This window comes from Cupressus sempervirens, chromosome 11 (assembly GCF_028749045.1).
Source record: "Cupressus sempervirens isolate cs-2001-9-10 chromosome 11, ASM2874904v1, whole genome shotgun sequence".
Lineage (NCBI taxonomy): Eukaryota > Viridiplantae > Streptophyta > Pinopsida > Cupressales > Cupressaceae > Cupressus > Cupressus sempervirens.
In genome coordinates this window covers 274,739,757-274,765,407 of record NC_143128.1, presented here as the reverse complement: position 1 = coordinate 274,765,407, position 25,651 = coordinate 274,739,757, and the positions used below count along the sequence as shown (strand labels likewise).

Here is a 25,651-nt window from a genome sequence, read left to right as displayed (position 1 = left end):
AATCAAATTCAATCTCATAGAACTCTTAGGAATACACAACTGAATTCCCTTAAACAACATACCTTCTTGAATAAAATATTCATCAAACTTACTTGGTTGTTCTATCAAACTAGGTGCTCTGCACTCTCTCATCTCAGAAAAATCAGGATTAGTATCATACAACTCCATCTCATCAAAATCAAGAACTTCAACCTTCATCTCGGTCAACAAAAAACGTCTTCTACTCAATGCATTAGCAACTCGGTTAGTGACTCCACTCTTATGCTTAATCACAAATGTGAAACTCTGCAAGTACTCAACCCACTTCATATGTCTCTTATTCAACTTATGTTGACTTCCCAAGTAATGTAAGGCTTTATGATCAGTATACAACACAAACTCCTTAGGAATCAAATAATGTCTCCATTTCTTCAATGCTTGAACAATAGCATAAATCTCTTGATCATACACAGAAAACTTCCTTTTAGCATCATTCAACTTCTCACTAAAAAAAACAATAGGTTTACCCTTTTGACTCAATACAGCTCCTATTGCACTACCACTTGCATCACATTCAACTTGAAATACCTTATTGAAATCAGGCAAAGTTAATACAAGTAATTCGGCAAACTTTTTTTTTAAAGTCTCAAAATTGTTATCAGCTCCATGTGTCCACTTGAATTCATTTTTTATCTCCTCTCATTGTCTCAGTTATAGCATTACAAACAGAACTGAAATTCTTTATAAACTTCATGTAAAAACTAGCCAAACCCTAAAATGATCTTACCTCACCCACATTCTTAGGTGTAAGCCATTCCAAAATTGCTTTAACCTTCTCAAGGTCCATTCTCAAACCATCAGCTGAAATCACAAATCCTAAATACAAAATCTCCTCTTGCATAAAATAACACTTCTTCAGATTGATCATCAACTTCTCTTCATTCAATCTCTGCAATACTTGTCTAACATGCTCAAGATGTTCTTCCTTAGTCTTACTAAATAGTAGAAGATCATCCAAATAAACAATCACAAACTTACCCATAAATCTCTTGAGGACTTCATTCATCAACCTCATGAAAGTACTAAGTTCATTAGTCAAACCAAAAGGCGTTACCAACCCTTCATACAAACCATCTTTTGTCTTGAAAGCAGTCTTCCATTCATCACCTTCTCTAATTCTGATTTGATGATAACCACTCTTCAAATCAACCTTGGTAAAATAATTTGCTCCACTCAAACAATCCATTATGTCATCCATCCTCGGCGTAGGAGACCTAAATTTCACTATAATCTTGTTGATAGCTCTAGAATCAATACACATTCTCCATTCTTCTTAGGTGCTAATACAGCAGGTATAGCACATGGACTCAAACTTTCTAGATCAAACCTTTTCTGTAACAACTCATGCACTTGTCTATTAAGTTCTTCATTTTCAGTAGGTGTCAATCTATATGGTTCTTTATTCGGAAAACTAGCTCCAGGAATCAAATCCATGCAATGACTTGTACTTTTCATTGGAGGTAAACCATCAGGCATATCTTTTGCAACAATATCTTTATACTCATTCAGCAATTTTGTAATTTCCACTGGCGCTCAATCAATACTACCAATTTCTGCTGTCACTCAGTTACCACCAACTTCTATCACTCGGTCGCTACTAACTGCCACTCGGTTAACACTATTTTCTAATACTCGATTACTGCTAGCATAACTCAGTCTCGTAGGAATTGTGGCAAAACAGATTTGCTTCTTCTTCATTTCCTTTTCAAATTGCTTTCCATTAACCATGCAAATGCTCACAATAATACAATTAACCTCATCTGGACTTTCAATCAAAGGCAACAAAATTTTCTTTCTCCCATTCACCCAAAGTGTATATTGATTCAATCTTCCATCGTGTATAGCATATCTATCATATTGCCAAGGTCTACCCAACAAAATATGACAACAATCCATAAGCATAATATCACACAAAACTTCATCAAAATAATGTCCAATCTTGAACTTCACAATAGATTTTTCACTTACAAATATCTTATGCTCATCCTTGATCCATGAAACATGATAGGGTTTAGGATGCTTCAACCTCTACAACTACAACTTTGTAACTAATTCTTCTGATGCCAAATTTGTAGAACTTCCACTGTCAATGATCACCTTGCAACATTTTTCAGTCATCTTACATCTGGTCTTCAAAAGACTTCTCCTTAGGACAGATTCCTCATCACTTCCCTTATTACATAAGGTTCTTCTCACCATCATATTTTCTCCAACCTCAAGTCCACTTGGTGAACCCTCAACGTCTCCTTGAATCATAGGATTTCTGTTACCTTGCCCACTTTCAAAGGATCTACATTCAAAGGATCTATGCCCTTCTTTACCACATCTGAAATAATTACCATGAAAACCACCTCTAAAATAAGAATTACCTCTTCCTCGGTAAGAATCACCACCTTTCCACTCGGTCTTGCCTTTATCATCATTCTTCCACTCAGATTTGCCCTTATCTTGCACAGAATTGTCAGATCTGCCACCTTCTCCATAAGATCTACCTCTACCTCTCTAGAATCTACCACCTATACCTCTTTGTCTTTGTTGATGCTTCTTTGTCAAGATCTCCTCAGCTTTCAAGGCATGTTGGTATGTTCCCTCCACACTTCCCAATTTCACAAAACTTATCTTATCTTGAATCCCAAATCTCAATCCATTTATGTACCTTGCAATTTTCTCAACATCATCATCTACATGTCCAAATCTAATGTCCAATCTATAGAATTCCTCAGTATACTCCTCATAGTCATGTCTCTTTGTCTCAAATTTTGCATCTTGCTTTACAAGCTAACTTGGTAATCAGCAAGAAGGAACTTGTTCTTTACCTTGTTCGCCTTTTTCAGCCAAAACCAAATCTTCTCCTTTCCTCTCCTTTGTCTATCAATTTGCAAATGCTCCCACCACAGTGAGGCATAACCTTTCAGCCTAGTAACTGCAATTTTCACCTTCCTATTATCAGGAGTGTTTTCATATTCAAAGAACTTCTCCATTTCAGAGATCCAATCCAACACAGCATTGGTATCCAATTTTCCATCATAAGGAACAACTTCTACAGCAGGTTTTGAATTTGCCCTAGATAATACTCTCAACAATCTTGCCTCATCTTGATCTTCTTCAGGTTATGGATTAGGGTTTGGTGTTGTTGCTTCATCATCACTTACATCATCAAGATGCGCTTCTCTCCTCTGGGTTGTCTCCACAACATCTAACCTAGCTGCAATTTGTCTCAATGTATCCAATACGACATTGTCAACATTTTCTCTAACTCGAACCATCTTTACAATCAGGTTCCTGCAAGATTGTAACCGTCTGCAAGTTATAGGTCAAATTCGCAGATCTGCAACCCTACAACCAAATTCACTCAGGGTTCTACATGATCCAATCTCCACAAGGATGAACCTCAAGCTCTGATATCACTTGACGCAGAGAAAACCTAAGATTACTAGGGCCAAAGGCACACCCAACTATCCAAGCCGCCTGCAAAAGTAAACACAGCGGAAAACAACACAGATAACAGCAATCAGAAGAGATAGAAGAGCCACAATGCTTTATAGATTCATCAAATCATCAATATACATGCCCAGTTGTAAGGCCTTTTGGGTTATGGCCAACATTACAATTCAGACTTCAATCCTTAATGATAAACTTCACATTCCAACTATACTTCTGCTCTTCATCCTCTACCTTCTGCCCCTAAGACTCTACTCAAAACCCCTTTAAATACTTGCATGGCCACAAGTCGGCCTGTTACAAATAACAACTAAATAAACCCTTATATTTAAATGCAAACCAAGACATAAGTCGGCTCTTAATAAATACACATAACGAAATTAAATAAGCAAGGTCATCTCAAACTGGAACCAAACACAAACAACTCGATCAAAGAAGACCTAAAACAATGCTGGCACTCGGCAAGCTCGGCACATACACGAACTCGGCAATCCACAGAGAACTCGGCAACCAAAGAGAACTCAGCAGCAATTGCGAACTCGGCAACCAAGAGAACTTGGTAACAACTGCGAACTCAGCAACAACTACGAACTCGGCAACCAAAGAGAACTCGGCAACAACTGTGAACTCAGCAACCAAAGAGAATTCGACAATGCAAGGCATTGCAACTCAGAAGTAACTAAGGAACTTGGCAAACATGCACGATAGCAATGCAACCCAGGATTATTAAACCTTTTAGTGATAATTAAATCCGAACTCATTTGCATTATGTGATTAGATCAGTGAGCATGTCTATGCATTTAGAAGTTTGCATTGTCGCAAAAGTTGTTAAGGACATTTTTGTGATTTTGGGTTTTTGGGCTTTAAATTTTACCGAATTTAATTTCTAGCAACTTTGCCTTAGGTGAATTCTTATTTCGAGGGATAACATGTTTTCGTTTGGGTCGATTCGAAGTTTAGCTAGTCTAACTGGCTATTTGCCCCAATTGATTATTCACTCGAAAAGTGAATAAGTATCGAAAAGGGGATTTGTTTTCGAACTTCTCACTTTTCCAAAATACAAATTTGAGAGCTTTTTGTGAGAATCCTCTTCTGGAGGATCGTGTTTCTGTTCGTGGTGAGAGCTGTGAGCATGGGATCTTCGCGAGGTTAATCTTGTTGGATCCGGCTCGGGGAGACCTTGCTTTGCTGTCACTTTCTGCAATATCGGTGGGTTATCTATTTTATCAAGTTAATTTCAATTTCTACCCCTTTTGTTGTCAGGTAGGGCTCTCCTGTTTTCTTCTTTCTGCTTCATTTCAGCTTATGTTTCTGGTAGCAGTTTGTTAGGAGGCTGAGAACTAGTGTTCCTCTCTGTTTCTATTTGCTAGTTCTGCCCAGTTGATCGGGTATGAACATTTTCCCTGTTTTCAGGATGAGGGTTTGGGGTTTCGCGCTGTTATGCTAGCCGTTTTTGCATACAATGTCCGAACCCAAATTTTATTGGATTTTCGAGGCTTTGGTACCCAAAGACCAATTGGGTTTTAATTTTGAAGTTTCCCAATTTTTAGGCTTTTTAGCTCGTTTTGCGTGCCGCCCTGTTTTCTCAAGTTTTCTTGGCATGATATTGGTTGTGGACATGGATCATCCATTTGGATGTCAATCAGACCATTGTTGCACTTTTATGTTGCATTGGGATGCGTGTCACACCTTTCTTCCCAAGTTTGTTTTCGGTTGAGTGTATTTTTGCATTGTGTTCTCATCCAGTCCTTATGTTATGATCTTCGTGATGGTGGTGCGCCACACACGAGTACATGCGCGTACATTTGTCGAGTGATTTGCGAGTCCCAATCTTCCATGGTATTTCTAGAAGCTATGATCATTGGGGATGGGTTGGGAATATGCATGCCTACGGGCACTCATCGTTGGATGAGCATGGGTAGGATAGGGTAGCATATCGAGGGGCTTCTATCTCGCAGCCCGGTGTCTACTCCCATGGGTTGGCAGAGGAAGTTTTAAGTGATAACTAAATAAAAACATTGAGTGGTAATAAAAAAAACTAAGATAATAAAAAGATTCAAGATGTGCTCCTTCCATTGGGAAGTGTGAGATGCCAGCACTAGCTTGGGCTTGTCGATGCCAAGCAACTCTCCATGATGTCAGCCCCTACTTAGTAGCCCATTGAGTGTCTGACCAGGACTTGTAGTTTATGCATTGTCTATGTTCTTGGTTTCAGTCATAATACTGTCTGGCATGAGTGTTAGCCATGGAAGTTTTCTTTATGTGTGTTTGGGGTTGGATCATTATCTCCATCAGCACGGCAGAAGTGGACCTACGGGTTCCACGTGGTTGGGAGGCATAGCTACCTTCACCACTGCTGAGGACCGATGTACAAAGACGGTCTATTGTTCCAGTACAACCATTGCTGGATGTTTTCACTTGGTACTTCGGACTCTGGAGTATGTTATCTTGTGATTTATGCTTTCATTGGGATGCTTATATATCATGTTTAGATGATGTTAGTACTAGCGCATTTCCTTATTATGATGTTTAGCATGTGTTAGATGATGAGTTTGATTTATACGATTATCTTATGCTTTACTTCTAGCATGTTAGATTTTCTTCTTCTTATGTTGTAGCACATTTTGGTAGTGACGTCCTCATAAGATAGCACCGACGATCTGGTCGATAGTTTGGGATGTTACGCGCAAGGGATGGCTAGGACCCACGATGGTCTTATAATGCTATTATGGTTGGGAGGAACCACGTACTTAGTTTGGTTGTTCAGTTTATTGTGATGTTAATTCTGAACATTGCGATGTTGCTTTCAGTTATTTTCCCTTCACTGTTTGTTAGATGGTTAGATTTAGCTTCCGTCTTTCAGTTATTCGTTCGAGTGTTTTTTCCTCGATATGTGGATCCAATACTCTCTGGTGTAGAGGAATTATTTTTCTAGCTTTCTTACCTTAATGTTTTCTGGCTTGTTGTTTTGGATTCTCGGGTGAAATTGCAATTACTCGCGCAAGAATGCAAGTTCTCACGTGGTGTGTAGGGTTTTCTCGCGCAGCTTCTGGCACTTTCTCGTGCAAAATCCAACACCAATATTGGGTGTCTTGGTTGTTGAGCCAAGTACATTATCGTGTCGTTTGGTGCACTTCCTCACGCGAATGGCAGTTTCTCGCGTGGCATGTTGCACTTCCTCGCACGAGAATTTGTCAGTGTATTGTCCTTGTGCGAAAAATAGGGGGTATCTAAGCTTGGCTAGGGAAAATTCAGAAGTTGGTTTTGGACACCCTGTTATGTTTTACACCTTCCTAGTTCAAAACAGATTTCCTATGGGGTTTCAAATATATCGATTAAGTATTTAATTCCTTATATTTAAGATATATTTTAATATATGCAACGAGTCTTTTGAGATAGGTTCCAGACCTCTACGAGCTAAGATAAAGATTCTAGGAAATTTCAGGACTTCGGGATTTCAAACAGCCAATTTTCAGGAGTCAACTTTTGTCTTTCAGCATAGTGTTCAGTAGTTGAGTTGTGCTTCCTTTGTGCCCTCGACATGTGTGAGACCATGGTTGGTCTCTGTTGTTTTCTTGTTTTCGTTTTAGTCAGTAGTGACGCTTGGAGATCTTTGGTGTTTGATTGTTTGATTAGTCTTCTGTTGCTATCTTCATGATCTGCGTATGATGGTAGTCTTATACTTGTTGTCAATCAGGATTGCACCTATAGCAAGATGCAAAATCTAGCCATCCTGTTGAAACATGGAAACTCTCTCGGGTGGTGAGTTGTCCTAAAATGAGAGATGAATCTCCGGAAGCTAGGCCGGTTCCTAAATAGTGATCACCTAAAACCTAAATTATATCGAGATAAAAGATGAGAAGTGAATGACAAATAATAAACACTAACCTAATTGAGGTGATACTATTAAGATAATATCTTATACTTTCTATAATAGTCAACTACTTGTCTATAGTCTGTTTTCAGTCTAGATAGGAATGTTTCCTATCCTGTCTCTTTTTTCTTCAGTCTAGATAGGAATGTTTCCTATCCTGTCTCTAGTTTTGTTTCTAATTCCGTTTTCAATTTACGTTGTTTCTTTTAGAAACAACGTCCTTGTAATTCTTTATAAGGAACACATTTGTTCCTCTGTTTATCAATGAATCATCCGGAAATCCGTTAATCTGCCAACTCTTCTTGAATCTTGTAACATAGTATCAGAGCTATTACTTAAATTTTTTCGAAAAAATTTATAATTTCTTCGTGAAATTATTTGTTTAAATTTTTTCAAAATTATTTCTGTTGAGTTTCTCTAAAACCCACTTAGGGTTTTCAGCCTAGAGAAATTCTTGAACTCGGGTCTGCCTGTGTTTGTTCAGCACACTCTAGCCCCATTCGTCCATGCACATCGATCCTTGAAGAAAAATCTGCCATTTTTTATCAAGAAATCTGAAGTTCTTGTAACAGATACACCAATGGTTTTGAATGTAACTTTAATCAAATCAACACGAATTATGAAAGACACAATTGATTCACAATACTCAGACTAACCCGCAACTACAAAAGTGATTCTATGCAAGGACCGGAATCTTCTGCTTCGAAAGGAAAACCTAGGTTTTACCAACTTTTTGCAAAAAAGAACAATGGACACAAACAAAGACCTGTAATCACACGTATCAAGATTCAAGTCTACAATAAGGAATATAACTTAAATGAAGGCAAACACAACATGAAAGTAAAAATCCACAATATTGCACAAGAATCAATGAGAAGGAACCACTAAATCTATTTACCAATGCTAAAAAACCTCTGCTACAAATTGCTCTTACAATCAACTCAAAATCTGCAATGTGCAAAAATCTGAATCCGAAAGAAGATCCCTCATAATGAGGTGAATGTACAATAAATAAAGCTCGTAACCCTAATTCGGATTTCAAGATCATGCCTAGAAAAAATAAGTCAAAAATGATAGAAACTATGAAAAAGCCCTTGAAAATTGCTCTCAACCACCTGTCCAACTAATAAATAACTGGAAAACTGCCTCTAGCTCCTCAAAATCATGCATAAAACCCTAACTCGAATTCCTCATATACCCCAAAAATATAGCATGTAAAACCCCTCAAAAATATGCAAAGTATGCATAAAACAGACTCCCATCATAAACAGCATGCAAAACTGGCCTTAACTGCTCCATAAATCACCAAAAATAACACTAAAGTGCTCCATCACTGCATGGAAAACTTAAACTACACTTAGCCTCCAAAACTAGCTCCGTGTCTTTACATGAAAGAGTTAACTGAATATCACTTCGGAGTTCAAAAATAGCCATTGAACTTCTCTCCTTGCATTTAGGCATTTAAAATTGTTAACTCATCTTAACTCCCTTTATTTAATTAATAATTAATTATAACAAAGGCTTTATAATTATAGCCATTTGATATATTAATTTCACAATGATATTCTTCCTCTTTCTTTTTTATATATTTATTAACATTAATGTGTTTAATAATTAACGTTATATTTATTAATTTTAAACACATTAATATTAATGAATATAATAAAGGGAATATAAAATATTTTTTATAAAATTTTATATGTATCAAATGATTAATATTAACATAATTCATTTAATATATATAAACCTATATCAAAGATATTTTTTTAAAGTTTCAAAAACAATAATCAAAGCCTCCAAAAACGGACCCAAAATCTGATTCAATGTGACAAAGGGTTTTCAAAAGGCAAAAAGGCAAACACTTGCTTTGTTTTAATCATTTGGTGTTTCACGCATAGGAAGAAAATGGGTTTTTTGAAAACCCTAGCCGCCGCCATGGGAGAAGTTACCAGTTTTTTCTTTACCTTGGACTTTCTTCTTCACCATGTATGTTGGATGCCATCTTCTACAAATTTCCTTCTTGTTTGGACAAATTGAGCTTTTACTTTGGCTACGGATTTTCGTGAGGTTTGAATGCCAACTAGTTAAAGCCGAGTTTCTTTCATGGTGAGTTATGTTGATGCCGACTGGTTACTGATATTTTCTAGCTATGATTTTATTATTATGTTGTTCTATTGCTGGGCGTTATTTCTTTGCCGATTTTGGGCGTGTTTCTCCTTGCACTCAGGGCTTTTGGACACCATAAGGGTTATATTGATGTACATGAGTTCCATTTTGCTGCTGATTATTCTTAGCATGAGCATTGTTCTATGGACGCCATAAGGGTTTTCAGTCCTAGTTTGGACGCCATAAGCCAGTTATATTGATGCCGTGAGAGACACCATTTTTCTTCATTTTCTCTGAGTTGTATGGTGTTTATTTCTTTGTTGGATGTTTTCTGCTGTGGGCTGTATGGTTTTATTAGATTTGGAAGCCATGAATCATGGTTTAGACTCCATTCTTGCAGATTTTCTAAGAGTTTTATTGGGCAGCCTCTTCTTGCTTCATCACTACAGATTTATGAGGTTTGGACTCCATTTTATGTCATGGTTTTTAGAGGGTTTCTTGGTACTGTATTATTGCTGTTGTAACTCATAAATTGCTTGCATCTGTTGTTGATTTAGTAATTTCATGTCATTCTGCTAGTGTATAAGATATCTCTGCTGCTTTATTTTGATGGCTGCATATGATCGCTAAAAATACTGTTGTCTTGGATGCCCTAACTGAGATTTATTCAATAAAATTTAGAATATCTGAATGAAGACAAGTTGTGCTACCCAATGTATCTAACTCTGTCACTTCAACATCCCTTTGGTTAATGGTGTCCATTTTGATGTTATGAGCACAAACCGTGTTACCAAGATCTGATGAGATAATTTGATTTAGATTTTTACCAATTCCAGCTTTCCCTGGAACAGCTTCTTTAATATCTTGTGTTCGTCTGATATTGTGCTTTATATAAGGTTCTTTTGATTTCATATCTTTGACAGGAAATGGAGAAACCTTTTGAAACACAGCAATTAAAAGACATCCTGTATCTTGATCATAATGCAAAATCCTCATACACCATTCCGCAGGAAAAATTAGTAATTTCTGACTTTCCATCAGTGTTATCATCCTCTTTACTATTTTCCTTAGAAGGTATTTCAGCCAGATCATATTCTTTCTCTATTTGATGTTCTTTACTTCCAGATTATTGTTGTTGTATGATACCAGTATTTGCTGGTGAAATCATGAGAAATTTGGTTATGCTTTGACTGTTTTGCTTCCGAATATTACGCTAAAAATATTCTTGCTGCTCCCATGAAATTCGCAACTCATTTCTCTAAATTTTGTCTTATTCACATGTCTGCTCATGCACTGCATTCATAATTCAGCTACAGCAACACCCTTTGCTATTTCTAAATGTTAAATTCTCTGTTGTTCATGCTTGGAAACTTATCCTTGATTGCATACTTGTAAAGATCTAATTCCTTCAGATAGTAGACTAAGAATTCCATATGACCTCCATGATTTGACTGAAAGGTTTCATACCTGTAACACATGTATGTCCCTTTAACAATCTCCTCGTGTCTTCAACCTTCTGTTATGGTTCAACTAGAAAGTCCCATACTTGTAATTTACGTATGCCCCCTCAACAATCTCCCCATGTCATTAGTCTTCGCCTCTACATGATTTGACCAATAGGTTTCACGCTTGTAGTTTATGTGTGTCCTTTCGATAGCCTCCTTAGTCCTTCAGTCTTGGCCTCTACATGATTCAGTCGAAAGGCTCCATGTGTGTAATTTATGCAAGATCTTTCAACAACCTCAAACTTCATACCTGTATCTGCACATGAAGCAAACTCATTAGCATAACCCTGTTTTACTTTCAGATTTCTCTCTTGCCTTCTTATTTTTTAATATAGTTATCTGAATAACCATGTTGTAGGAACAGTAGTGTAGAGATAACTGGAAAGATTTCCATTGCTCAGTTCATATGAACTGACCCTCCTCTTCTTTCATTTTTTGCAGGGCTATTTCCAGACAGAGATGCGGGCTCACTCCTTCAACATTCAGAACAACGAATCCTCCATTCAAGAAATGGAGGCCTTTCCCTTTATCTTATCAGTACTTTTCTGTTATACAATGTGTTTATTCAAATATTATGTTAGGAGCTAAGAATGCTTGTGTGATATCTGGATGCATTGTATTAAGTACTATTTTAAAAATTAAACACTTTGTACCTTATCAAAACAATTCTTTTTGAATATTTTCATTAAAAAATGCTCTGTTTTGGTACTTGTATCTTGAATAAAAATGATCAATTTTTTGTTTACTGATTTCTGTACTTTATTTTCTGCATGCATTTCATTATGTAATATGTATGCTCAGCAACTTAAAACACCTAGCTCAGTATAAAGGCAATCACAACATAGCAATTTAGGAAGTATGTTAAATTGGTAACAGTGCTTTCATCCTTGTTCAAAAAAAAAAGTTCTTTGGCTTTTATCTACCCTTGTTCCAAGGATCTTTGGGCAAGGCATTACATTTTGGAGCTAAATTTTTTCATTTGGATCCATGCATAGCATTTGGAAAATTTGTTTTTGCATTCACAAGTCAAAAACAATCAATTTACATGCATTTTTTGCCACGTTTTCACAAAAATGACCCATATTTTTGCATGAAAAGGGCACATTTTTGTTAAAAAAACTCAAAAATTGGCATTTCCAGCCCATACATTTGAATCAATAGGGGTTGTTTTTGAGGTTTAATGCATGTTATTGTCTTTGGAGACCATGTATTTGGCATTTTCATGTCAAATTCGACCCTTCATTGCTCATTAATATATGTTGATTGCAAGTACGGAAGAAGTCAAATTATTGTTTGAGAATCCGGATTTGGAAGAGAATTGGTCTTCAAAGTCTATGATTCTTGCTATTTTGGCTCTTTGATCTCCAAGTAAGTGGATATTTTCAAACTTGTTCATCAATTCATACTTATCTTGCCATTTCCAAGCATATTATGGCTTGTTATTGCACATTTGTCCAAATGTATGTCATGTAAAGTGCAAATTCTCTTTAAATAGGATGAAAACATTCATTTTTAAGTGTTTGGAATTTCCTCAAATTCCAATTTCGAATTTGCACATGAAAGCAACTTGCTTCTTGACATGTTTGAGTCTAAGACCAAAAGTACGTGTTTCTTTTGTCCTTGTTTTCGTTGTTTGTTTGTTTGTTTTCTCATTTTTCTTCATTTGGAAGAAATTGCAAGTTCTTTCCCAAGAACTTGAACACATTTCACTTCACTCCACCTTCCACCCCTTCATGCAAGTGCATCATTTCATTCCATATTCGCCATTACATGTCAAGGCACATTGCATCCATCCCTTTCATATGCAATTACACTTCAAGAGCAATTACATGTAATTCCACTTTCCATGTCATGACACACTACATCTCATTATGCACATGCGGTTACATGTAATCTCACCCTCCATCCACATTTACATGCAATCTCATCCTTCGTTCCCATTTACACGCATTTCCATCTTCGAAACCTAAATGCATGTTCGTATTACATAAAATCCACTTTACATGTAATGACATCCAGAGAACTCATTTTTTATTAAAGGTTACACTTTTTAACTCAAGAGTTATCATTTGCATGCATTCATATGCATCCCAACTTGCATTCTTAGCCATACCCACGAAAGCCAATCATTGCATACATGCAATCCATCTTTCCAAGTCTGACTTTAGCCCTTTCCATCCAAATACATATACTTTCCGATTCATTTTCAGTCATCATATGTGTTCCATAAGTGTCTAATCTATGCTTTGAGTACCCACCCCTCATGGATTCGTCATTGTAACTCAAATCCCAAAGTTCTTAAGGACTCAATATTATTGGAAGATGTAATCATCTTCATGTTGTGGCACACTCTTCAAGATATGTCAAAACTTCTTCAAAAAACAAAGATATCTCGTCAAGAAGACATGCTTTGATTCTCAAAAAGAAATAATTCATTTGATCTTCATTTTCCCAATGGTTGTCCAAGAACCTAAGTTTGTGTGGAAATGCGTCAAGCACTTTGTTTCAAAGAAAAAAAGTTAAAGATGCTTGTCAAAAAGTTGTTCCAAGTTTACATTCGAACACCATTGAGAAGGTTTTCAAAGTGTCCAAGACTCCAGAATGTGTCAATCTACAAAGGAGAAGTCACGACAACTTGAGCGAGAAAAACTTGATCACATCAAGTTTTCAAATGACAACGAACAATTCATCAAAGAGAATCAGAGGCTATCAAAAGATGTAACACTATGATTATCAAGGTGAATGCAGTAGCACAAAATATTGGAACTTCCGATCCTGTGATCAATCGAGATAGCATCGCCAAGTACAAGGCCCTTCAAAACAATCCCAAGGATTGCTTTCCTTCTCTTCTGTCTTCTTTCATGTTTGTAGTTGGAGAGGATGGATTGCAGAAAATTGTGTATTACATGTAATGCGATTTGCATGTGTAATGACATGTAATCCAATAATTTCTCTTGTTAGTTAGACCGGGTCAAAGTTGGTTGAGTTGCTCCCACTTTTTCCTCCACTTTTTTTTCAACTCCTTTGCCTATATAAAGGAATGCCCCCTCATTGTAAAAATCTATCTTTTGTTGTATGCAAGAAAGCTCTGCCAGACTTGTGCAAGCATAACTTTAATTGTGTAGTACGAATTTGGGAGAAAAGTGAATAAACGAAGCAATTGGATTTGAAGCTTTGACTGGAAGCAATTGTGATAGAGAAAATTAGAAGTTTTGACTGTAATTTGTGCCTATTGTCATTGATTCATGTTATTATTGTGTATTCAATAATAAAGCATAGTGAGTTAAGAAGCAATCAGAGCCAAAGCTTTGACTGGGAGCGATTGTGGTGATACACAGACTAGAAGCTTTGACTATAGCTTGTATTGTTGTCTCAAATTCACGAAAGATAGTTAGAATTTCCCTACTTCTAGAAGTCTTTGCGCCCCAATGGTAGTGATTTTTCTTATAAATTAGATTAAAAAAGGACCTAGAGCCAAATTGGTATGCTTTCAGCTAACCTTTGAGTTAGTTTATCAATATCACCATTTCCAATTACTAAATAGAAGTGTAGTTAGAGATCTCATCTTGCCTAGTACTCGCTTCGTGGGTAAGTGGATTCTTTCCTAAAAGTTAAGAGGAAAGAATATTGGTAACAACCCTTACAAAAGCTCTCAACTTCTTGCTTACCTTGAGTTGATCCAAGGAACGATGAGAAGGGGGAGCCTTGCCTTTAATGTAAGAGAGACCTGGTCTCATACACTGTGGCTAGTCTACTTATTTTGCGACTGGATTTTCACAAAACCGTGGGTTGCAAAATATCCACCCAACAGTTTTTTAGCGACTTTGTTGGGGACACAACGTGCATTTGAGAGCCTTGTGCTTTCATTTGAAGCATACCTGTGTCCTTTTCAATTGCAAATATTCATTTTACTTTTTGAAGTTGTTTCACGCATTTACCAATGGCCCAAGGTCCTTGGGGATCATGAAAGAACTTTCCCAAGTTTTTCAGTGATGATGAACAACATCTCGATGAACATACTGTTGCTTTCTACGTTGCATGTGGTGTTCATGTTGTTGAATATGAGGACGTGTTTGTTAGGCTGTTCGTGGAAACTCTACAAGGTGAAGTAGCTCATTTGTTTTACCATTTACCACCATGTACTATCACAAGTTTGGCTACCCTCATAGCCAAGTTTGAGGAAAGGTTCAAGCCTCCTGAAGATGCCTATTCATTGTTGGCCCAACTTACTCGGCGGAAGAAGTCATCTCACGTGCCTATGCATGAATTTGTCGCTCATTTCAACAAATTGACACAAAGAATTCCAGTTGTTGCTCAACCTACAACTTCCAATTTGAAGTGTTGTTTTGTCAATGCTCAAATTCCTAAAGTCAGTCTTCTATTAAGGAGAGAAGCCCCAGCTACTCTTGGAGTTGCACAGACATTGGCGATTGACATTGAAGATGATCTTATTCTTGCTAGAAAGATAAGAATCAAAGCAAGTGGGTTTGAAGAAAGTCATTATTCTTCTAATTCATTTTATTCTAGCACAAGGACAGATCCTGCAGTGCAGAGGTTAGCAAATGAGTTAGTTGCCCTTAACAAGGAAATAGCTCAAGGCATGTTCTATGAAGATGTACAAAGGAGGCCTTTTCCAACTATTCTGCAAAGTTCTACTGTTGGGAATCAACAAAAATTGGTTTCACCATTGAGGAAGCTTGCAATTGAAGCACCATTAACGAAGATAGCAGTGAAGCATCCTGTATTTAAAGCTAGTGATCTTGCTATTCTCTTCTAGGAAAAGGAAGAAGACATAGCTAGCAACTCTCATATCTGGTGTACACAGTCTCAAAATGACAAATTTAAAAAAAATCAAGGAAAATTTTTTTTTCCAATAATCGTGTTATAAAATGGGATATGCAAGCAAGTGTTGATCAAGCTGAAAATGACATTTTTGTGTCTCAAGGTCATGAACTTGGGAACACTTTGCATAAATGTTCTACCCTGAAGCTTGAGAAAAAACTTCTCATAAACAGTAAAGACTTTCCCAAGTCAAAAGTTTGTGAGCTATATGTTCAGTTATGCAATGCAGGCATGTCCTTACTAAAATCACATGAGCAAGGTTTTCTTGAGCATCTTGAGGTAGAAGTAATTGATGAACTAGTCAAGCAAGTTGCAATTGTCAAGAAAAATTTAGAATTTGTTCGATCAAGGGGATGTCCAATCCAACATCTTGCTTGGTTGGAGGCTAATGGAAAGCTAAAGATTCCACATGTACTTGAACATGAAAATACTATCAAAGAAGATGTCAAAGAAGCATGTTTAGTTCTGGAGAAGCAGTTTCAATTCATTGACTTATCTTGGAGCAGTGGTACACATGATTCATCTCAAAAAGGTGAATTACTTCATTTCTTCCGAGAGGTGTTACATCAGGCCTTGACATCATTGATCCAGTTGTTCGTGGTCCATCAATATGAAGTTGCCTGTGAACCTGCAAGGTACCGCAAGCTACTGAAAAAAGGTAGCTATTTTGTTGAGCCAGTAAATCGTTTCATCTAAAATTTGCATTTTTTACTAGTTTTAATTAGGTAGGTTTTTCTTTGTTTTTAATAAGTGCACTTGCACATTTTTGTTTTAATAGATTTGCTTTGCGTTAGTAGTGTTAGTTTCTTTTTGTTTTTTTTGGTTGCCTGACTCTATAGCCCAATGGAGTGGACGAAAGCACTTAGAGAACTGGATTCTATGTCACTCTTTGTTTCCAAGAACAAACGAGTAACATTCCCCAAACAGAGCAAGTTGTAATCCTGCATTTTTTCACCACAAAATGTAGGCAACAGTACGAAACTTTTTCAACTTAGTCTCGCATTTCTCTGAGTTAGTTCATTATTTGATTAGCTAACATTGATCAACCAATCGACTCCAATTGATATAATGAATCCTTTTACTAAAGGCTTTCATCAAGTCTTTCTAGTTTTTTTGTTTGTCGAAGCCTTCAACATTTTTTTCTTGTTTTTGAGTGTGTTTGTTGGCTTTTAGTCCTTTGATTTTGCTCAAGTCATTGGCTTCAGTTTTCCTTTCGATTCAATTTATCTAAGGGCTTAATCGGAGTTTGCAATTAAAAGATATGATCATTTTAGTACTTAAAAAATGGACGTTTTAGGTGCAACTGCATGAATTAAAAATATCATGTTATATTTTGAAGTTGACATTCACTTTTTGAAAAATATAACATAAATTCATTTTATGATATGTTTTAAAGTTACTTTATCATTTCAATTTTTCACTTATAGTAACTATAGTGCACTTTATGTTATATTTTTAAGTTGAGTTGTTTTTTAATTGTTCACTTAAGTGACTATATTAACTATATAGTTTAATTTAATTTTTGAGTTTTAAATCAAAACATCTTAATAAATATTACTGTTAAGATAATATTTGCACATACTATATTAATTATATAGTTTAAATATTATTTATGACCCATTTAAGTGATATTTCTTCAAAAATTAAATTGACATATGCTTAATTCATCACTTAAGTTGTGCATAACATGTCTACAAGCACATTTTCATCAAAATATGTAATTAGACCGAAAAGGTGCGATTTTGAATAAAAATGTCATTTGAAAACACAAAAAACATGTTATTACATATGTGTTAAAATATGCAATGACCCCAAAAGGCGAGACATGCATATTTTTTGTGTTTTCAAAACATTTAATTACACCCAAAAGGTGTGATTTTGTTTTGGAGTCACTTTGATAATTTTAAAACATGTAATTGCATCTAAAAGGTAGGATTTGCATTTAAAACATGCATTTGTCTTCATGAAACCCGAAATTGAAGACTCCAGGGCAAAGAACTTGATGTTTTCCTCCTCCAAGAACACATTTTTTGTCAAAAATGCTTAGATCTGCCCATATAATGGCTTGAAATCCATCACAAGAGGGGGCATTTTTTAGTTTTAATGCATATACATACATTTGAGGGTCGTGATTTTGCATATCCAAATCACAAATAATAAACTTATATGCATTTTTTAGCCACGTTTTTGTGAAAACGCCCAGATTTGGGGCAGTTTTCATCACTTTTTGGCTTAAATATAAGTCGTTTTGAGATTTTGATACATACATATACTATTAAAGATCATGTTTTGCCTTTAGATGTCAAAAATGCTTCATTTCATGCCTTCTATGAATCACATTTTTGTGAAAAACGCCCAGATTTTGAGCTTTTCATTGACTTTTTTGCATTTTGGAGCCACAATTTTGCATTTGGATCCATGTATTAGCATTTGGGAAAGTCATTTTTTCATTCACAAGTCAAAAATGATCAATTTACATGCACTTTTTGGCCACGTTTTTGCATAAACGACCCAAATTTTTGCATGCTAAGGACATATTTTTGTTAAAAATGCTAAAAAATTGGCATTTCCAGCCCATACGTTTGAATCAATAGGGGTTGTTTTTTAGTTTTAATGCATGCTATTGCCTTTGGAGACCATGTGTTTGGCATTTTCATGTCAAATTCGACCCTTCATTGCTCATTAATATTTGTTGAATGCAAGTACAGAAGAAGTCAAATTATTGTTTAATTCGGAATATTGTAGCTTGTATTGTTTTCTCAAATTCACAGAAAATAGTTAGAATTTCCCTACTTTTGGAAGTCTTTGCGCCCCAATGGTAGTGATTTTTCTTATAAATTAGATTAAAAAAGGACCTAGAGCCAAACTAGTATGCTTTCAGCTAGCCTTTGAGTTAGTGTTAGTTTATCGGTATCACTGTTTCTAGCTACTAGATAGAAGTGTAGTTGGAGATTTCATCTTGCCCATTACTCGCTCCGCAGGTAAGTGGATTCTTTCCTGAAAGTTAAGAGGAAAGAACACCCCTTACAAAATCTCTCAATTTCTTGCTTACCTTGAGTTGATCCAAAGAACAATGAGAAAGGGGAGCCTTCCCTTTAATATAGGAGAGACTTGGTCTCATACGTTGTGGCTGGTCTATCTATTTTGTGACTGGATTTTCAAAAACTACTAGTTGCAAAATATCCACCCAACAACTCCAATGGCTGCGGAGAGGGATATTTCTACGGTTGACAATGAAAAGGATGAATGTTCAATTGTTGGCAGTGCTGGTCAGAGTGGTTTGGGCTCGACTGAGAACAAGGCTAATTATGGAAAAGAAAACCTTGAAGCACTTATGGAGTTTGGGAATCAAAATGTAAATCCTGTGGATGAGATTGGTTGTCCTCCGAACATTGGGGATGATACTATTTTCCCTCCTGATATAAATATTCCTAAAGGTCATGTTTTTGAAATTGAGAATTCTAATGACAATCAGCATAAGAAGGATAGTCTGCATCATCTGCAGGGTGGCCAGAATGAGGCAACACTGGATAGCACCCTTGAATTTCTCCACAAGGCCAAGTTGAAAGCAAATATCTACCTTGAAGTTGACACCTGGATTTATAACGACCTGAAGGCTTTGAAGAAGATGGTAAGTGACTCACAGGATAAGTCGGATGTTGAGATTACCAAGGAGATCCTGGAGAACAAAGTTGGTGACATTCCCAAGAAGCTTTTAAAGTATGAGGGGAAGCTGAGTCAATTGATCAAAGCCAATGAGAAAAACATCCAGGATGTCACCTCCAATCTGCTTGCGGCTGCTACTAGTCTAGGTAAAGGTTCTTCAAAGGAGGTAAAGACCAAAGACTCTCCTACTGCTCTATCCCTAAGCGAGGATCTGAGCAAACGCACGAGGCTCAACATAAAGAAGGCCGATATGGTGTCTCCTACAATGAAGATGAAAGATTATGTTGAAGAAGTAAGTGATATTGGTAATAGTCTAGCTAATGCCATTAAAGAGCTAGTTTAATGCTCTTAAGTTGTTTGTTGTCTGTCTATCAGTTTTCTATTGATTTTTGTTGCTGGAAGCTGGTTCTTGCTCCTGGTATTTTGTTTTTTTCCTAGCAGGTTGTTTGTTTGTTTTCCCCTGGAAGAGTTTTGGTCTTTTTTGTCTATATGTTGTTGTGTTGACTAGGGTTTCAGGTCCCTATAAAACCTAGTTTTGAGGTGGATCTTAACAGTATTATCTATCTGATGTAATTTTGTATGGGGTTTTGGTTCCCCTCAAAATCTATTTTAACCTTAATCCAAAACATCAATATCAAATAAGGGATTGTTCACAAAGTGAACCACATGCCTATGTTGACATGAACAATGTAACTATGTACTGTGGGAGACATGATGTGTGACCTGGTCCACGTAAATTGTATCATGCCTTAGTATGTCCCTATACTCCTCTCTACCAAGAGAGATAGCAAGCAAACTCCCCTTTGTGATTCCTCTCAACACATATCTCCTACCTCAGTACTTAAACCTCATCTCCATTGAGTTTAGGCTAAGAAAACATGCCTTAATATCCTATAAGCACTGCATCCCTAGGACAACATCCATCTCCCCCAAGTTGGTCACACAAAAATCAAACTATATCTCATAGTCGCCAAGAAATAATAAGAGATGGCGTATATGCTGGCATAGGTAAGGGTGTAGCCTTCTGCCACCCTGACTTGAAACTAGAAAACTCATCTGCCTACTAGGTACCAAATCTTTCGTGTATGAAATTATGTGTGGCCCCAATATCTATCAGGGCAATGCAATGTTGAGCATCCACCAATCCTCTCATCCTGAAAGTAGAGGGAAGTGGTATAATAGAGGATAATAGTATGGGTGATAACCTGACATCAAGAAAAAACTTCATAGTGACTCTCTTAGTATCATCGACATATGTACAACCAAGTTGATGTGAAGCTTATACTTCGTCGTCGTCGTCATAAACCCAGATAGAATAGATTTCCTCACCCCCACGCCTCAAAGGGAAAAAGTGATCTCTATCATAAGACTCTTTGCACCAATAAAAAAGTTGTCTCCTCAAATCCTCACAAGTTGCCTCATAATGTTTCACAGTTGATTTCTTCTTCCATCAGCAACTGGTGGGTGCACCTCACTTACAGATGAAGTAGTAGGTTTAGGTTGTGCTTGCCTCTTTGAAGTTGAAAGCTTAAAGCTCTTGGCCTTCATGATGGCCCCTTGCAGAAAAGACGGATCAAATGCCTTGACCCAACATTTAAGTGGCTCATGTAATCCCTCTATAAATAGCATGACTAGGTGTTTCTTTGTCACATCAAGCACCATGACAGAGAGTCTCAGAAACTCAGTACCTATATACTTGAGTTGAGCAAGGTCCCAAAAACAAGTTTTTGGATCCTATGGGTTAAACCACTCTACCAATATGTCAACAAACTCCTAATAAGAAGTAATCAAAATTATGATGAAGGGTGACATCCCATGATGCGACCACTTGTGAGTTTCCTCATCTAAATGCAAAGTTGCCGATTTTATAGCATTCATCTTTGTCATAGGCCTAAGTGACAGATATGTAACCACCTTACTAATCCAAGCTCAAGCAATAACGTTCCCACTACCATCAAACATGGGAAGAGTGAGCTTACTGGTAGCATTTTCAAATCTGCATTCTAATTCACGTGCCTCCTCTCCCACCTAGGTCTTCCACGCTCTTTCCTTTGATTCATATATCTATCGAAAGGCAGGTGATTCCTAACTCTGTCAGGAAATGCCTCCCACTCATCATGCATAAGCATTATATCATCAATAAAATCTCCTGCTTCCTCCTCCCCTACACTCCCTACCTCAGACTCATTCCACAAGAATGTGGGTAATGCGGGTCTTTCATATGTAACTGCATGAGTTGCTCTAGTGCGAGGGGTCTCGATTGCACTACCATACTCGTCCTTATTGTGCCCCCTGGCCTCTACCAACTGCTGAAAAGTATTAGAAAGTTGTTATAACACTATAGCCCCTTGCTTCTAACTAGTTGCTAAGTGTTGTTTTCTTGCAACTATAATCCCAAACAACTCTCTTGCCTCTCTTTCATCATCATTTCCTATATGTCTAGGTGGGTTTCCACCCTTTCTATCACTCATCTATGTTGTACATGGTATTTGTGCCTCACAACTACGAAGTTTTGTTCTCCTGAGTGAGTAAACCCTATTGGGATCAAACCTTAATGGTTGCATGAACAAGCCCAATCCTGCAGGATGGCAGGAAACTACTTTGATACCACTGTAAGAGCCCTGTTGGCTCTGATCCCTTACACCTGTCATAATTTGAACCCATTAGAGGAATGATGACCATCTGTTCCTCTGTAATTATTAGTTTTGGTGCTTCAAGGATAAAATGCAAACCAACAACCTTCTGACAAATGACTTTGATTGGATGGGTGTTCTCTAAAAATTTGTAGAGTGCAATACAATCACTATGGTAATTATGATCCTCATAGGCCATAGCAAGCCAGGGTTGAATCTCACCACCTACAAGTGATACTTTATGAACATTTGAAAGCGGATCTTCAAGAAGATCTACTGCCTTATTGTACATTCCCTTTCCATAAACATGCTGACCCATCTGAAACATTACTTCTGTTGTTTTTCTCTTTTCAGCAAGCTCCTTTGCATGCTAACATAGCAACTAGCTCAATCAACTTACTATAAATAGTAAGTCCTAGATTGGAAGTTCTAAAATCCCCCTAGGATAATATTTCCCAATTTTAACACAGAAATTCAACCAGATAATTTGCATGCAATTGTTTTCAATTTATCTAGCACATTATACATAAAAAATATATGTACATATATCAGCTGAAATAGAGATTTATGAAACTTGTATTCAAATCTTCATTATCACCCAATTAATTGTCATGTTGTATTTTTTGATTCAACTGTGAACCGTTTCTCTTATGGATTACCTGCAGTGAAATTTGAGACACGTGTACAATTCTGCTGGTGTGGGTTTGCAACATACACTACAATAACCTAGAAACTAAAATTTTCATATTACTTGACGCAGTTCCAGATAGAGAGTCTAATGAAAGATTATCTATCCATACAACACAGATATCAAAGGATGCAAGAGTATACAACAGAACCAATCCTGTTGAAAAGAACTCCAAACAAGAATATCATGATGGTACGGAATAGCAGAATGCATGTCATACAATTGATAAATGACTAAAATAACAACTACACGCCAAGATTCTTAGTCTTTTGTACTCTCTACTCTTCAATCTGATTTCCCCTCCTTCCATTCCTTCTCAATTGATCGACCACCTTTTAAACAGAACCAGGATGTAGTAAGGTAGAGCTAATGAAAAATGTGGTACAATGCACTACATGTATGGAACAAGAACTGTGGAACCAAAGTTATATGATTTCATCTCTTAACCTTCATTGGAATTGGGCCTGTCGTCTTGTAACTTGTGAAATGACCCTTCTTAATTAAGTGTGGCAAAATATGAGATTTGGGACTCGACGTGACTTCAACCTCAAACCTCCCTAGGATCAATGTTTAATCGGTATCGTTAAACTTGGCACGAAACTCAAGTATGCTAGGGCACAGCCCAATTAAATTCTCTCCTTCCAATAAGGACACAATAAAGCTGCAATGCGATACAAATCAGACATATCCAAGATACTCGGACTGCAATTTGGAGGCATTTTGTATGAAAAGCCGTACAGCACAGTATAATTAATGACTATAGGTTTGGTTGCACACTCAAGGGACTATGTTCAAAAAATGAATATACAGCAAGAATAAAACATCTATGGTGACAAAGAAAAACTTGTAAAGACAGATAAACACTAAGGAAAATATTTTTGGATGATGCAAGCTTACTTAACCCTAGGATACCCCTGCAGCATATGAAGAGGAGATGATATTTTGATGCATCTATAATTATGATGCAACAGGATGATATAGTATTTAATGATTTTAATTTTGATCTAGTGAGTATCAAGGCTTGAAACACTAAGGTAGAATTATTAGGTAGCCCAATTTCAAAGCTAAGCCATGGAGAAGTAATCCACACAAGAGACACAAAGGTGGCAAGGGCTGGGCAATCCCAAAGACTCAAGTTTCACAAAGAACTGCAGAAGGAATCATCCCAGCCTCTGCAAAGCTGACAAGAATACATTTGTATTGATGCCTTTGAATTGTTCCTATGACGAAAAAATGTTCCTCTACTGTATGCAACATCGCTAATAAAAGATGTTCCTACAAAGTGTAGAATGGCATACATAGCATGAGGGTTTTGTTAATGAGATTGATATTAGACAATTAACATGCTAGTTGACTAGATTGGCAATGGGTTTGTCTAACTTCTTCCTTGCCCTTTCTTTCCTCTTCCAGCATGGGCCAGATAGGTTCTGCCTGTTTAACCTGTTTCCTGATTCTCTTGACCCATCCTAACACCAGCTAGGCTAGCTGCCGAACTGTCTAACGTTTTGCCCGACCATTGTGTCGTATCTATGTACATGAAAAATTAAATTTAGTGAGTGTGGTTTCTCTATTTCCTTTTAAAAACAATTGGGTTCCTGCTTAAATTGGGCTTGTAATGAAGAAAACATTTATCTTTTCAGATTCAGCTAAGAAAAATGCTCGATAAATTTTCATAGATTAGATTATTCACATTTATATTGTAATATTGATGCCTACTTGGTACTAACTTGTAGTTGTAGGTAAAAGCCCGTGAGAATGAAATAGGCCTAATGCTGGGTTATCAGACAAGCAAAATGCATGTCAAGTCTATTGCCACTTAATTATGCATCAACAAAATTAACGGAATTTTGCTACAGAATCTTGAACGGGCAAAGAGGTGCAGACACTACTTTGTGTGGTAATGGTATTTTGTAAGGTTACCAATTCAAATAATACAGTTTTTGTTTCTTTCATATGCCAAAGAATTCTGAGATTAAAGAGGGATTTCAGGGAACGTTACTTTGAGGAATGAATACATCTATGAAGTAAGGACGTCTCAGTGTCATGCTTGGCACTCCAACCATGTCCATTCTCACCTGCTTAAATTGAATTTAACAGCATAACGAGGATTAATATTTTAAAATGGCAACAACTTTAAAGAGTCCGATTCGATACATGTGTATTTCTGTTGAATATCATTCATGCATTGGCAACAATTTCTAAGAGTCCGATTAGATACATGTGTATTTCTGTCGAATATCATGCATCTTACTGGAGTAATGAAGGGCATCTCGACGAAGCTCCTGTTGCAATGAGTGTAGGAGTCCTCGGCCACTCAACCCGGGGAATGAAATCCATTTCAAATTAATTGTGTGGATTAGCTCAGGGGCGGGTTAGCGAGGGAAACATTAAATTTTTTCGTAAATAGCATCATTATTCTGTTTGGATGTTTCTAATATATATCTACATCCACCCATAGACCTTTTTAATTAACATATCATATATGTGTGTTCTCTACGGAAGCTAACAGTTAAACTTCTGCCTGTCACGCGATCTCCATATTGTCCCTTTTCAATATTAGAGTCTTGCAGTTAGCAAGACTTGATCTCTAGTAGGCTAATATATTTCTACATTCACCCATAGACCTTTTTAATTAACATATCATATATGTGTGTTCTCTACGGAAGCTAACAGTTAAACTTCTGCCTGTCACGCGATCTCCATATTGTCCCTTTTCAATATTAGAGTCTTGCAGTTAGCAAGACTTGATCCCTAGTGGGCTCTTTAAGAAACTTTCAACTTCACCACTAGACTGACGGCCTATTAACATACAATTCTTTTGAAATTATACTATATCATGTAATTATAGTATCACATG

The 25,651-nt window shown here is 36.8% G+C and overlaps 1 protein-coding gene across 5 annotated transcripts in view; it reads right to left on the bottom strand.

Moving 5' to 3' along the window:
• The window catches only part of LOC149529179 (putative protein phosphatase 2C 45), a 333,681-nt gene extending 308,480 nt beyond the window's left edge, over nt 1–25,201 (bottom strand). For 2 of the 5 annotated variants that reach the window (XM_089808587.1, XM_089808591.1), the window contains exons 1-2: nt 25,013–25,188; nt 24,794–24,869 (exon numbers count right to left, since the gene is read on the bottom strand). In XM_089808587.1, the coding sequence (XP_089664713.1) occupies nt 24,794–24,869; nt 25,013–25,063 (127 nt within the window). In that variant the 5' untranslated portion in view covers nt 25,064–25,188. Of the gene's footprint in view, nt 1–24,793; nt 24,873–25,012 lie in introns of all 5 variants that reach the window. The other 3 variants (XM_089808590.1, XM_089808589.1, XM_089808592.1) reach the window with 3 other exon arrangements.
• Between the last annotated feature and the right edge of the window lie 450 nt (nt 25,202–25,651).